Here is a 14,542-nt window from a genome sequence, read left to right as displayed (position 1 = left end):
GGGCTGAATCTGATTTTTTTCAGTACATAATTTGGCAGTGTTTTACTCAAAAACTTAGTTTATTTCGGGTTCAGATTAGTCTCAGCGACAATACATAATGTACTACTAAAGCCTGTGAAGTAATATTTCGGTTTTGGCTTTTACAGGATGATTCCTTATTAAAGATACCTACTTTTGCTTCCTTCAATATTATTTCGTAATTCTGTTACACGTATACCTAATATAATCGAAGCGCTACTAACCTAACATAACCTACTGTAATAATTATTATTGTAATGTTTTGGCCATGCTTTGTCTTGTTCATCATCAGTTTGTCGTGACTAAATAGTACTTTTAGAAAGAAAACGCTCAAGTTAACTAAAAAAATACTCAAATCGTCCCTTCCGTTCCCTCGATACCAAATTAAATGGGACCACCTTTAATGTATGACATACCAAACAAAAAAGAAATGTACAAATAAAACATACAGTCTAAATGAGAACCTCCTCCTTTTTAGGTTTGTTGAAAATTACAATAATAATGTAGGTAATCTACTTTACAATTTTGCCTATTCCCATGGCTGGGCAGGAGATTATTTGTGAAACGAACCACCACGACGAACTGCAGTATAAGTTGGTGGGCTTTTACACGTAAGGATAACCTGGACAGATAATCAAGAAGAAGAGTCAAGCCAATAGTCGAACTCTAAGCTATTATAGATAATTCCTTAACAGTAAACCCAACCTTTTTTGGCCCGGTCCTGAAATGGAACCCAGATCTGCAGATGAACACACAAACCACTAATTGGCAGTTTGCATTACTATTATCAAGAATTAAATAAATCAAGAGCTTAAATTAAGAGCATAAATTATTGATATGTGCATATCGTCTGCGAAAGGCGCAGAACTCCTTTGTAGGGTTGAGTATACGCTTTTTCTTGACCTACCAATGCATTCATTTAAAAAATGTGTAAAAACGCATCTAGTACAGCGAGGTTACTATATACTATATACATTTGATGAATTCCTCAATGACAAGGTAGATTGGAAGCAGCCAGCCTCGCTCTCATCTCCCGCAAGATAGAAAAATGATTATAAATGTTGATGTTGGAAAAGAGCAACTACTGAGTTTCCTGCCGGCTCTTCTCAGTAGAATCTGCTTTCCGAACCGGTGGTAGAGTCACTACAAACATACATACTTCACGTTTCAAAGTGCCTATAAAGTAAGCCTACTTGAAATAAATGAATTAGAATTTGCTTTACACCAACTAAAATAATACTATTGTCTTTATCACATAAATACTGTGTCCTAGCAGCAGTGCCAGGTGGCCACCAAGTGGGTCGAGGATATATATATAAGCTTTCTAATATCTAATAACCATGAATATTTCTAGTACGCACATGATGTGATTGTGCCTCTTGGGTTTGGGCATATACAAGTTTTAAAAACTTTGTCCTGTGGTCACATATAACTCACCTAAGTTGAGCCTATAGAACATAGTTTACGAGTAAGTATGTTATTACTACTATAGAAAAACTGAAACTACTCTTTACATCAATAACTTTAAAGTGAAATAAATAAGTCAATTGATAAATAGCGCTACAACCCTTATTTCTATAAATACTATCGCGAAGCTTTCGGCAATTACCACGAGATTAAAGAGACAGACTACTGTATAGCCACTTTATAAGGTGGTTTTAAAATTGATTTCAGTTATACCTGCAAGTTGTTCGTCATATATTATTAAAGAAACACATTTTATTAAACCACGTCAATTTATTTATAATATACAAATAAAAAAAAAAATACAACAATAATTAAATTTTAAGTAACATGCTTTTATAAATTTCATAAAAAATACATAAATAAATAACATACCTAAAAACATTAATCACTTTTACTACAATCGGAATGCCCTTTTTTTGTTTTCAGGCTGTAATTTGGAATGGTTAAATCATCTTTGTCAGATGTGGAATGGTTGCGTATGGAGGAAGTCACTTTCACGGAAGATAAGTCGTCGGCATTACTGAAAAAACCATTCGAAGTATTTGAAGTAGAAGTTGAATGATATGTGTTAGATTTAAATATTTGCACTGGCGTTGAAGTTCGTGCCCTATTGTGGTTAACACTAGTAGCACTCAACTGTTCCTCTCCAAATTCTATATTATTATGTTTCATCTCTTCAGGCAATTTAGTTTCATATAAAGAAACAAATTCCTCTTCACCCTTTCTGGTTGATTTATTGTTAAAAGTAATTTTTTTCGCTAGTTCATTCTTAAGAAACTCTTTAACAGTCATAGAATTTGTGAGTGAAGTTTGCTGAACAGCGTTCTTAGAAACTTCTTCCATGTTATATTTTCCAGGCGAATATAATTTTTTCTCCTCACGTTTATTTGAGACTTCAAGCAAAGATGAAGTCGAATCAGTAGCTAAATTGGGTAAATCTTGGCTAAAATTTTTAATTTTAAACCGTGTCATACTGGAACTAGAGGTATTAGAAGATGATGATAAAGCCAATCTCTCTTTTGTTTTCTTTAAAGTTGACGAAGCCCAACCCATACCAAGCTTTTGAAAAGCGTTCTCTAAATCAGGGTTAGACGATAAACTTAACGTTTCAGAAGTCTCTGCTATATTTTCTTTATTCCGCAGAAATAAAGCAGCTTTCTTTTTTTCTTTTCGTGGTTTGGACAAAGCTAAAACTGACAAAGTTGATTCTGATGACACTGTTGTTGAATTAACGTTTGAACCTGTGTCAAATTTAAAAGGCTCACTTATTATATTTCTTTTCAATAATTCCGCAATCACATCCGGTAAGCTGCCATCTGAATGAAGAGAACTTAAGTCGTCATTTATTAAGTCATCTTTAATAACATCTTCAAGATTAGAACCTTCATCTAATACAATATTGCATTGTTTTGTATATTCTTTTAAGCTAATAAAAGGCTTTAGCATGATATCATTAAACTTTTTCATATCCATCATTCGCGTTTTAGAATCATCTGAAGAATCGGTCGACGATACCTTAGGCAGTCGTCTGGATAAATGAATATTACTTTTTAGCAAATCAGGATCCACTGGATTTTTGTTAGTTACTTTCTTGGCTGTCATACTACTACTTTTGTTGCTTTCATTCAATGAGGGATCCGATTTTTCCAGAACTTCCAATTTACTTTCTGGTTGGGAAGGCAAACTTTTAAGTCTCATACTCATAGGAGAATCTACTTCAATAACTGTCGACAATTCGTGTGGAATTATGTGCACATCTTGTCCACATTTTAAATGCATACGAGACAACGCAGGCGGTGGCTTTCCCCTAGTTTTCATATTTTCGGATTCTGTATGTACTTTAGTTAATTTTTCAGTTATGTTCATTGTTGAACCTGAGGGCTCCACAAATGTGCCTGGTTTAGGGATATCTTTCAAAATTGACGTGAAATCTACATATTTGCTGTCCAATTTTTCCGGCATACTCAAAGAAGTCAAATTATGAACACTTTCCTTACTTTGAGTTTTGAGGTTAGGATCAGAAACATGTCCAGAAATTTCGGTTGATAGCTCATTTTTATCGGCTTCTGGTGAAGAGTCTGATGTAGAAATCTGACTGTATACTAAAGACTTGTTTCTCCTAACTTCTTCTAGAACTTTAGCCAAGTTTGATAAACGTTTAGTGCATTTTTCAGTTAAATCAGCAATTTTCTCCATATTTTGCAATTTATCTTCAGCAACTTTCATGAAATGTATTTCAGTATCAATAATGCCATTTGTTTGAGTTGATATATGTACCGGTGGTTGTGGAGGTTGTAAATGCCTAAAGATTGCACCATTAGCACCAGAGTCTGATGAAAAAGTAGTCCTAATGTCTCTATTTGATGATAACTTGAAATCTTTCTTTTGCTGAGATTTTACGAACATGGTACTTTTGCATGGTTTAGTGTTAATAATCTCTTTAGTATTTCTACCTGAACTATTGCATGATTTACTATTAACAATATCAGAACTAGTACTATTTTTATATTGCGAATAAGTAAACTTTCTTGGAGTAGTAGAAATTTTTATCCGATTGCTAATTAGTCGTTGTTTATCAGTACGTGGCAATTTATTATATTCAGATGTCGAAGAAGAGACAGAAGTTGCAGTTTTTCTTAAACGACGACTTGATATATTAGAATCAGATGGTTTCTTTTTCTTTAATATGTGTTTGGAAATATTTAATGATTTAACTTTATGCAATGATTTTGTTTTGGGAAATTTGTAACAATTTTGCGTGTTTGTCGGTACCGTTTTATTTTCAGTTTCGTTTTTTCTTTTAGTTTTAATAGCACTATTTAAAGAAGGGGTTTCTATCATATTACTATCTTTTAAAATCTGTTGTTTAAGACATTTTTTTATTTGTTCCAGAGAAATTTTGCGTTCAAAAGTTGATTTATCCTTGTTCCTATTACATGGTAAATTAATAAAAGAGCTACCGGGGGTAGTTACTGCACTGCAGTCTTGATTAATGATATCAATGGCTTTTAGTCCTTCATTGTTAAGAGCCAAAAGTTTATTGACATAATTTTTTACGATAGGGTTAATTTTATCTGCTTTAATGCGTTTATTACACGGTGCATTTATAATGTTGTTATTTGTTGATTCTTTAATCATTGGATAATCATTTTCAGATAGTAAATCTCTTGATGATCTTGTTTTTTTGGCGTTAGATTTCTTTCTATGAGTTTTGTGTAAACAAATATTAGTGTCACTACGGCTTCGGCATTTGTGACATTTGTATTTGTGTTTCTTTGTTTCTGTACCATTATCAGCATAACTTTCTTTGCTACTTCGAGCAGTGTTAGGGGGTGTCTTTGATGGATATTTCTCACAAGTTCTACATCTGCAGTCAATAAATTCATTACAATGATCACTTCCTATTACATCAAAATTTGAATCCAATTGATTCATTGTATTTTCTGATTCGTAGAGTTCTTCTTTAGTAATAAGATAATTTTGTTTCAAACATTTTGGTAAAATTAATTCAGGTGGGCTCATATATGCTGTAGATGTAGAAGAACTCATATGCATAAAGGTTGGTCTTGGCATGGATGAGTTAAATGAAGTTTGAGTATATGTAGAAGTACCCGGTCTTGATATTGAATCTGTTTTAGGCACATTAGCAGGAACAGCAAAATCATCATGAAAAGAGGTATGCACTGCTTGCTCACGCAAATTTTTCAACTGTGAATCTTTATTTGGTTCTTCTGGTATTTCAATATCTCCATGTCCTGCCTCCACGAACTGTTCATTGCCAACATGTTGAATGCTAGATACTGTATTACTTGCTTCAGAACTTGTTGCTACTTTTATTGGTGATGTGGAACGTTCAGTTCCACTTTTATTAGAATGTGCCTTATGTAGTACATTGTCTTCCATCCCTTCTACGTCCAAAGCCTTAACAGGTTTCGTATGTGGCATTTGGTTTTTGACGATATCATTAACTTTTTCGGTATCTTTCTTTCTTAGCTGTATCACAACTTCATAGTTATCATCTTTTAAGAAACCAGAAGCACCTACGTAAAATTTATTGCTATCTTGTCCTTCTTCTTCTAAAAGCTTAACAAAGCCACTCTCGGGTTCTCGATAGTTAGTTTTGTCATTAAAAGCAGTGGTATATGAAGTAGTAGATGTAGCAGCCGAAGGTTGGGGGAAGTTGGAATTTTCTATCTTTTTAGTACTAGTACATTTGCAACTAGAGGATTCTTGAAAATATCTAAAAAAAAGAAGGAAAACAAATATATGAATAATAAGTATAAGATAGTAAAATAAAATAATAGTTTTGATTAATTAACTAACCCGGATACATTGTTACCGCCATCTTTAATATCTGTAATAGAATAAAATATATCAATAAAAGTGAAACAATCAATTGTTATGTTTAAAAACAAAAGAAAAAGCATTACTGTACTTAAAATATTTACAAAAATGAATTTCGTGTAAAATGAATAGCGTGATGTTAAGGAAAGTTCAAAGGCTATTATAATATCAACCGATGTTTTTTTCACTCTACAAGCTAGCCCTCGATTGCAGTCACCTGGTGGTAAGAGATTGTGCGGCTTAAAATTAAAGCGGGCTGCCCAGTTAGGTTAGTCAGTTATATGAAAACCTCTAACCCTCTTTAAGTAACAAGTATTGTTGCTGTGGTGGTAAACACCACGGCCGATGTCTCACACTAGACCAGGTAAAATCCAGAAATTGTCTGGACTGGAAATCGAACCCAGGGCCTCCCACTTGGAGTAGAATACTTACCACTACGCCAAGTCTATTAATATGTTTAGTCCACAGCTTGTGAAATAACTTTTATTTTTTGGAACATACTGATTTTAAATGATTAAATGAGTTTAAATACTATGATATTTATCTACACACAATACATAAGAAATAGTACCTTTGTTCCTACTGCAGCAACGGCACAGTCCAGGATTATTACATTTTTGGCTTTGAACTTTACATTTGTTGTCGTTTGAACCTTCTGTGAAGTACATTGAAGCAACATTGTCCCTAGAATACCAAAAAATAACATGTTTACAATGACTCAGTAACCACATATTTTAACCTAATACTTAAAGCATTGGCACAACGCAAGACAGCACAGCCAAACACACTTCAAAATACTAAAATTTGCTTAATATTAAAAACTGGTTATGTTAATGCATGGTTTGACTTGGGGTAAGTGCTGGCACTTAACCCTATTCAGCAGTGGTTAGAATTGCAAATGCGCCCTTGCTATTATTACTTTATCGAAATACAAAATAAACTCACTGCATAAATGATATTTATGAACTACATACTACATGGTAGCTAGTTTAAAGCTAACCCCATGGCTAGCTTTAAGTTTTAGAACATGTTTTTCTTTATGAATATATATAAATTAATTAATTAATACGACAATACACACATCGTTATCTAGCCCTAAAGTAAGCTTAGCTTGTGTTATGGGTAATAAGATAACTGTTGAATAATTTATGAATAATATACATAAATACTGATAATATACAAAAATTTAATATATGTTAATGTTAGACTTTAATGTATCTATGTCTCGATCGGGAATGCCCCCAAAATTGTTTGTCATTATAATTTATTTTGTTATCGTTGTTGAATACTATTGATACGTTCTTGAATTCTATTAATACCATTGATAACCGCATGTGGTGTCTTCCATGCTAGCTACGCAACTGTTTGTATCTACGTCTTATACCTTCATAAAAGGCAACAAGTTCAGACGCTGAAAGAATGCATTCATGAGAGGTCATGTTCGAAGGACTTTGAAGCGGCGTTGACACATTTTTTTTTGTGTTTATTAGCTCTTTTACATAAGTATTTTTTTATAATTCGGAACCTAATTTAGTATATATTTTTCTAGCTCATACTGTTTTATTGTTTTATATGCCCATCGTCAGGATTTCTGGAGGATTATTTCAGCGGCCGGACTGTACGTCTGATAAAACATATAACGAATATATTACCACCACGGCTTGCGTTCAGAACAGGATTGCCACATTTCTACATTAGCAGTATAGCAGCTCCTAACGTTGTAGATATGTCTATAAGGGATAGATATTATGGGATTATTGGTAAAGGAAACAAAAGGAGAGTAGCCATATTTACAAAGGATTGTGGCTGCATAGAAGATTAAATTATTGATGTTAATGATGAATTTATTAGATGAAAAAACCCAAATCCTGAGCCTAAGTACGGAACGATTTCGCATCGAGGCTTTTGTATAAACGTACGTACGTTATGCGGTTATATTATTCGCTGTTTTTAATAAATAAAAGAACTAAAACAAAATCTGTTTTGTTTGTCACTGAATTACTAACTTTGTTAAGATTACTTAGGAGTTCGGAATAAGGCGAGTTTTTTTTTCTGTTATTTGCACTTAAAACTCTATCAACTGTATTTATGAATTATTTTTCATCAGTGTTAATTGACTAAAGTAGGAATGGATAGTTATCAGACATTCTACAGCCCCTTTTCCAAAAAGTTGCTCATTTTTATTATTTTTTTCAATAAAAGATACTGATAATATATCACGATAAAAGATACCAACAAGAGGCATAGATGACCTAATCTAAAACCAAAAGTAAATATTTATCTAAATTACTTACCCATTATGGTTTACAGCTTCGTAGACACCTGAAAAAATAATGCAAATCATTATACATTTTCATAAAATAAAGAGACATTCTCAAAAACTTTTAACAATCAACAGTAAAAGTAGTTGTACCTTCTTGAAGTTTTTCGAAGGAAACACCTCTTTGTATGTCGCCTGCAGATTTTTCTTTGTTTCTATTATTATGATTTTTGTCCTCTGAACCTACTACATCACCGTTTTTACTAACTTCATCTGTTTCAAAATTTACAGAATTTGCCAATTTTGTGGACTTATCTTTTTTGTGCTCCTTGCTTTTCTTATCTTTTTTTGCTCCTAGAATCTTGTAAATTATAATTCTCTCACCATCTTTGAGTCTCGAATCATCATTAGTTTTATCTTTTTCAAGGTTTAGGTTTTCAACTGAGCTAGTTTCAGATGTGCTTGATGATTCGTTGGCGTCAGAATCTTCAGTTTCTCGAAGAATAACTGTTTCCACAACCTTGCGTTGTCTTTCATTGTTCACGTCTTTTGTTGGAGGCGTATGTTTGTGTCTTGATCTGTATTCATGATAACTGTCAGCTTGGCTGAATTTCACAGTGTTTCCAGATTTGTTTCTAGTGTTAGTGTTAGGAATGGTGTGGACAGCAAGGCTGCCGTCGCTTTCAGGAACTGGCATCCAGGAATATTCAAAGTCTTGTCTCATTTCCCTTTGCATTGGTGACCTTGTTTTGTTTCTTTGATTTTCAGATATTGTCGATTTTCTTTTAGAATGCTAGAAACATTTTGCATTTAAGCAGAGTATAATAATAGCTAAACTTTGAATGATACTTGCGATATTTAGATACTAAAACTTACGCATGCTTTCTTATTTCAGTTTCGGTGGAAGATTGTAAAAATTGCCTGCTTTTTAAAAATGTTATGTTAGAACTTAATATTAGAAAATGATTAGACACACTTTAATCATTAATTTACCTTGCAGTTGTGTTTAGAACATTCCTTTTCAATTTTTTTAAATTCTTCTTGAAGTTTTCTCTGATGTCTCTCATTTTGCAATTGCTGATGATGCTCGTCCATATATGCTGTTTTCTAAAATCAATAACGGTCCAATTAAAAGTTTACATAATAGAAGTAAATCATGGTTAAACCAAAAATTGTAAATACATAATTTTTAAATTTATAGAACTCTGAATTTATTCTTTACATTTGATTATTATGTACTTATTTTATTCACAATATTATAAATGTAAAACTATGTTTATTTACACTCGATACATACATGTCTCGATACATTATGTACGCATCAAAAGTGCCACCTGTGGGCCTACTTGAATAAAGATATTTTTGACTTTGACTTTGACTTTGACTTTACAACCAATACTGAATTCTGAATTACTTATACTAAAGGGGTTTTTGCATTTGAATTATATCTTCATTAAATACACCATGTAAAATACTTTTTAAGGGTGGCATTATAATCATTACCATTTATCACTTAATATCACTAAATTAAGTGTTTAGTTTTTGCATTAAAAAAAAAATTGATCAGCTTGGTATTATCATAATACCCACCACCGTATCACAAAGAGCATGTTAACCTATTGGTATTATCATTGACTTGACGCAGCATGGTGGGTCTACACTCTTAAATCCTCTCTCCGGTGCAATGGGATGTTAATAGGCTAACAATGCCAATCACTGACCATCATCAACCAATTAGTAGCCCACTATATGGCGCAGGTCTTCTCTCAGAATGAAGGGGATTCGAGCTAGCCAAGTTCGGATTGGTAGACTACACACAAACTTGTAAACATTATGGAGAACTCTCAGCAAGCAGGTTTCATCATGATGTTTTCCTTCGCCGCTAAACCATGTAATTTCAATTAGCTTAAATTTCGATAATCACTACAACTGTCTCATTGCACCACAACCAGAAAATACATACTATGGGTTTTTCGGGCTTGTCTTTTCCAAGAGAATTCAGAAAGGCTAGTGTGTCCCTGTATTCTTTATCTACATTATTTTTATTCATTGCAACTCTCGTCCTAATATGCTTTTGTTGTTTATTTAATTGCTCTTTCTCTATGGAGTTTTTAATAGTTGTTTCTTTTAAGGCTTGAGCATATGCATCTTCCTCTGTTTTATCGTCGCGTGAGACAAGTCTTTCGTCGCCGCACGGCCTGTCCTGTATATTTCTTGTGTTATGGTTATAAACTGTTATAGATTTTTTCCTACTAAGACTAGTGTTTGGTTCAGTTGATTGCGATGATTTGTCTTTGCTTCCTGCAATTATTGAATGGATTCAGTATAGCTATTGTGGAAATGTTAATGTTTGTAATCAATGATTCATATTACTGATGTAATAATAAGTTAAAGCTACCCTAAATAAAAGTGGGAAGTTGCATAGCCAGGAAAGTTGAAAATCCCACCAATATACCTCCCAATTTTATACATGCTTAGTTTTGGTGCAAAAGGTTTGAATGAGTTAAGCCATAATATTGGCTCTATTGCTGGATTTTACTCACACCATTGTTCTCATCTTTGGTGTCCTAATAGTACTTTAATAATTATAGCATTAAATATAAATATTTACAACATATTTTTTATCATATTTTATGGATTGTTACCCATAAGAAAACCGGTGCATTAATTTGCATATTCATACGTTCTTTCTTTGAGGTTGTTCACCCACAACACTACTTAAATGGCTAATTATGTTGAAATGCATGGCAATTTATTTGTTAGTTCAGTTTTCTTACGGGTGAAAAAAAAATTTGTAACAAGCTACTACAAAGATTGTATCTATTGTACACTATTACGACAACCAGTGGTATAAATGAGGTACTATAAAAGAGCAGATAAAGGTCGACATATCATAAAAAATTGTGAAATGAGGTTTAAAAATGTTTAAGGGCAGAGTTTCTTGTTAATTAGGTTGTTGGGCAACTTACAGTACCAGCTCCATATTCAATGTAAGGATGGTTGATAGTACATAAGGTCCATAAAGTAGAGATTAGGAGGCAATCTGAGACCAATGACATTGTTCAAAGAGCAGCAAAGCCAAATAATAAAAAACAACTGGGTGCACCACATATGTTGCAGAGATAGAGAAGACTGGAGTCTAAAAGCCTGATGATTATGAGTTTACAACTTGTATGAAAAAAATTACTGCAAACACAAGTGTCATTAAGGGTGATTATGATTTATGGTACTATCTAAATATTAAAACTATTTAAAATAGGTATTGCCATATTTCACCTGTCTGTTTACAGGTTCCCTTTAAAGTAACATTTTGTTTTTGGAAATGTTGTTCTTTCAGTGTAGAACTAGATAGTGAATTTCTTTGCAAAGATATTGGAGAACTGGGAAATTTATTTACGGGTGGCCTAGTTACAGATTTGTGCAGTCCATGGAAACAATAGCTTTGTTCATAATGTTGCGTACATAAACTAAACTCCTCAGCTTGCCAAGATGGAACAGGAATTACCTGTCTGTCAAGTACATGACAAACATTATCAAATACATTACCGTCTGTTCTAGTTGCTCTAGTACGTAGAATTGTTTGCTTTATACTTTGTAAATCATCTGCTTTCTTACTTGAGCTTGGTTCAGTGTGTCGCAACCTTAGATTTCTATTTTGCAAGTACTCTGATACAAGTGTTAAGGAGGGTTTCATAGGAACTGGGTTGTCAGTGAGACCAGTGAGTCCACCACGTAAACTTGAGGGCATTTCATCACTTAAAGCAAATAAGTTGACCTTTTTACTTTTGTCTGTTTTCTCTGAATTTGGAATGAGAGATTCTTTAACACTGTCATCTTTTGGTAAGGATAAAACAGGCACATTTGGTACCCATTCATTAGGCAATTCTTCAGAATCCCATTGTGTACCCATATCATTCTTTGTTGCATCAATGTTATCTTCTTTGTTTTCTAGGTTCTGATCGATACTCTCAGATGTAATAGGTTTACTAGGAATATCATCACATTTTTTAGATGACTGCTTTGTCAAACTTTTAGAAACTGCTGCTGATTTTTCTCTGCTTATTCCATTTGCTGTTTCCCTAAAAGTATAATACAACACTATACAACTACTTGCTAACCAGACTCCAATATTAAATTTTTGACCAAGTAAAAAGTAAATACATTTTTGAACAAATCAAGCTTTATATGCTATAACGTAACTTTCAGTTTCGAAAACTAGCTTACAGACATATTCTAGTGTACAGATGTGATGTTATGTTTAATATTTCAAAGGAAAACCAATACAAAGTATCAACTAACCTTGCTTGTAATTTTCTATCTAAAAGTTTTTTTTGTTCATCTAATTTTTCTTGCTTCTTCTTCCTTAATGCTTCTGTTGCTTCTTTCCCACGTAATTTGGATATATCTCCTTTCTTAGCACAATCTAAAAATATAAACTAGTTAGAATCTCCAGATATAGAATATTATCTATGCATTTTCATGGTAGCACTGTGTGCCAAATAAATACATATTATATAAGCAACTTTGAAAAGGGGAATTTCAAAAACCAAGTCAAATATTTCTTTATTTAAAAATGCCTATAGATGGCTCAAAGAAGCGGTGATAGCGCATTGGGTAGGGACTTCCCTTTCAGGGGGCAGTGTTCACAGTATGCACCTGTAACTTATGTGCGTTATTAGTAATTAAAATATCACCTGCTTCAACAGTAAAGGAAAACATTGTGAGGAAACCTGCATGCCTGAGAGTCCTACATAATGTTCTCAAAGGTGTGTAGAGTCCACCAATCCGCACTGGCCCAGTGTAGTGGACTACGGCCTTAACCCCTTCTCATTTTTGGAGACCTGTGGTCTGTAGTGGGCTGGTAACGGGTTGATGTGATAATGATAATCATGATAAATGGCTCTGTTGATTCGTACATTACATACCAAAAATGTTTATGGTAGGGAAAGCAAGGACTACATTTGTAAACTTAAAACTAAAGCTAACAGTTATTTTAGTACACTATTGAATAACTATCAATACATACAAGTAGCATCTCCCACCCAAGAAACAACTATAGATAGAAGCAATTAAAATAAAAAGGTACTAGTTGATGTGAAAATGGCTTTTTAAATGTATCTGAATGGAAAAACATAGAAAAAAAAACAAATAAGTTTTCCACAACTTCATCCAAATTCAGCAACTATTATGACTATAGTAATAAATATTTCAATGCCCAATGGTATTAAGATGAGTAATAAAGGTCCTCTACCTTGATCTTTGACCTCTAACGCATCTTTGTGACTAGTTCCAACATTTTGTATTCCCTTGGAGTATAAAAATTCCAAATGTTTCACTAATTTCTCTTGGCAGTCCAAGTATTCTTTTTCTTTCTTTGCATCAATACTGTCAAGATTCCGTACGTTTTCAAGTTTTGCGCGTTGTCTGATTTTTCTTGCTATGTCCTTTGACTGTTCTCTTACCTAAAAATATGACAATAAAACCACCTTTGTTTTCTTTCTGCTAAGTATATATATATTTTTTAAAACAGTAGAACCTCTAACCTGTTGTAATCTTAGCTTCCGCCGTCGTAGAAATTCGTTTGTTTTAAGCGCATCAACTTTAGAAGTCATGTTTACAAATTATTTAAAGAAACAATTGATTAATCACTATTATCATTATGAATAATGGCTTGAATATGTTTTTAAGTTAAGGATCAACATATTTATTCAAACTTGAAGCGTTAAAAACTTTTTACAAGTTCAAACTTCAAACCAACAAACAATTTACAAACGAACGGTTATGTCAAACGTTGTACCTGCCAATCACGTTGTCAACTGTCAAAATGCGAAACAGCAACGTACACAGAGAAAGAGAAAAGTTTACCAAGATCTCAGATTCGTATTATCCGTCCATTGAACCGACTGGTGAACTGATAAACTGAGTACTATTGATTAGTTACGATAGTAACATACATATAAAGTCAATGTTAGGATTATGAGAATTCCAGGTTGCATGTTTCAATAATATGAATTGCGAAAAAAAAAAAATTATGAACTAAATATTTGTTTGGGTTTATTTTACTAATTCATTTATAATGCCCAAGCGGTGTTGCCCGGAGTATTTGAATTAAGTACATTTATGGTGGCAAGCAATAACCCAAAAACAAGCTTAAATAATATATTTTTTAAAATTCCGCGGAAATAGCCTTATCAAACCGACGTCATCTGTGTATAATTAAAGCGATCGAGTGAACAGATTGGTTTGTATAATATTCTTAATTATAGTCGTAAAAATGTAATAGGCCCGTTTTGACACTTGTCATCGCGACGTAACTAGTTATGGAACCATAAGACTCTGTAGGTACTCGATACTCACCATAAATCAATTCAAGTTTGTATCAGTACTTGATTGATATTATTATGTATTGTAAAGTGTTCGTTCGTTCAAAGTATTCCTTTAACTTCACAACCA

The 14,542-nt window shown here is 33.1% G+C and overlaps 1 protein-coding gene across 3 annotated transcripts; it reads right to left on the bottom strand.

Annotated features, from left to right (window-relative positions):
- Positions 1 to 1,804: 1,804 nt before the first annotated feature.
- Positions 1,805 to 14,318, bottom strand: LOC120623315. 3 transcript variants are annotated; one of them, XM_039889275.1, is made up of 11 exons: positions 13,633 to 14,318; positions 13,341 to 13,551; positions 12,389 to 12,512; positions 11,366 to 12,168; positions 10,053 to 10,390; positions 9,083 to 9,196; positions 8,243 to 8,882; positions 8,124 to 8,151; positions 6,401 to 6,513; positions 5,809 to 5,839; positions 1,805 to 5,725 (listed from the first exon to the last, which is right to left on the bottom strand). In XM_039889275.1, exons 1-11 carry the CDS (start codon positions 13,699 to 13,701, stop codon positions 1,867 to 1,869), a joined length of 6,330 nt encoding a protein of 2,109 aa, XP_039745209.1. In that variant the 5' UTR covers positions 13,702 to 14,318; the 3' UTR covers positions 1,805 to 1,866. The 3 variants fall into 3 exon arrangements, with proteins under 3 accessions (XP_039745209.1, XP_039745210.1, XP_039745211.1); XM_039889276.1 differs by having other exon boundaries at positions 11,636 to 12,168; XM_039889277.1 differs by having other exon boundaries at positions 11,705 to 12,168.
- Positions 14,319 to 14,542: the final 224 nt, after the last annotated feature.

The sequence above is a fragment of the Pararge aegeria genome, chromosome 4 (genome assembly GCF_905163445.1).
Source record: "Pararge aegeria chromosome 4, ilParAegt1.1, whole genome shotgun sequence".
NCBI lineage: Eukaryota > Metazoa > Arthropoda > Insecta > Lepidoptera > Nymphalidae > Pararge > Pararge aegeria.
This window is presented reverse-complemented; position numbering and strand designations above follow the sequence as displayed.

What these genes read in the sequence shown, in the direction of transcription:
- LOC120623315 (XM_039889275.1), bottom strand. Translation starts at nt 13,701, where the DNA reads ATGACTTCTAAAGTTGATGCGCTTAAAACAAACGAATTTCTACGACGG. An exon ending in GATAGAAAATTACAAGCAAG is followed by an intron (nt 12,169 to 12,388) that starts GTTAGTTGATAC and finishes TTATACTTTTAG; the next exon opens with GGAAACAGCAAATGGAATAA. An exon ending in TTGCTGCAGTAGGAACAAAG is followed by an intron (nt 5,840 to 6,400) that starts GTACTATTTCTT and finishes ATTCTATTACAG; the next exon opens with ATATTAAAGATGGCGGTAAC.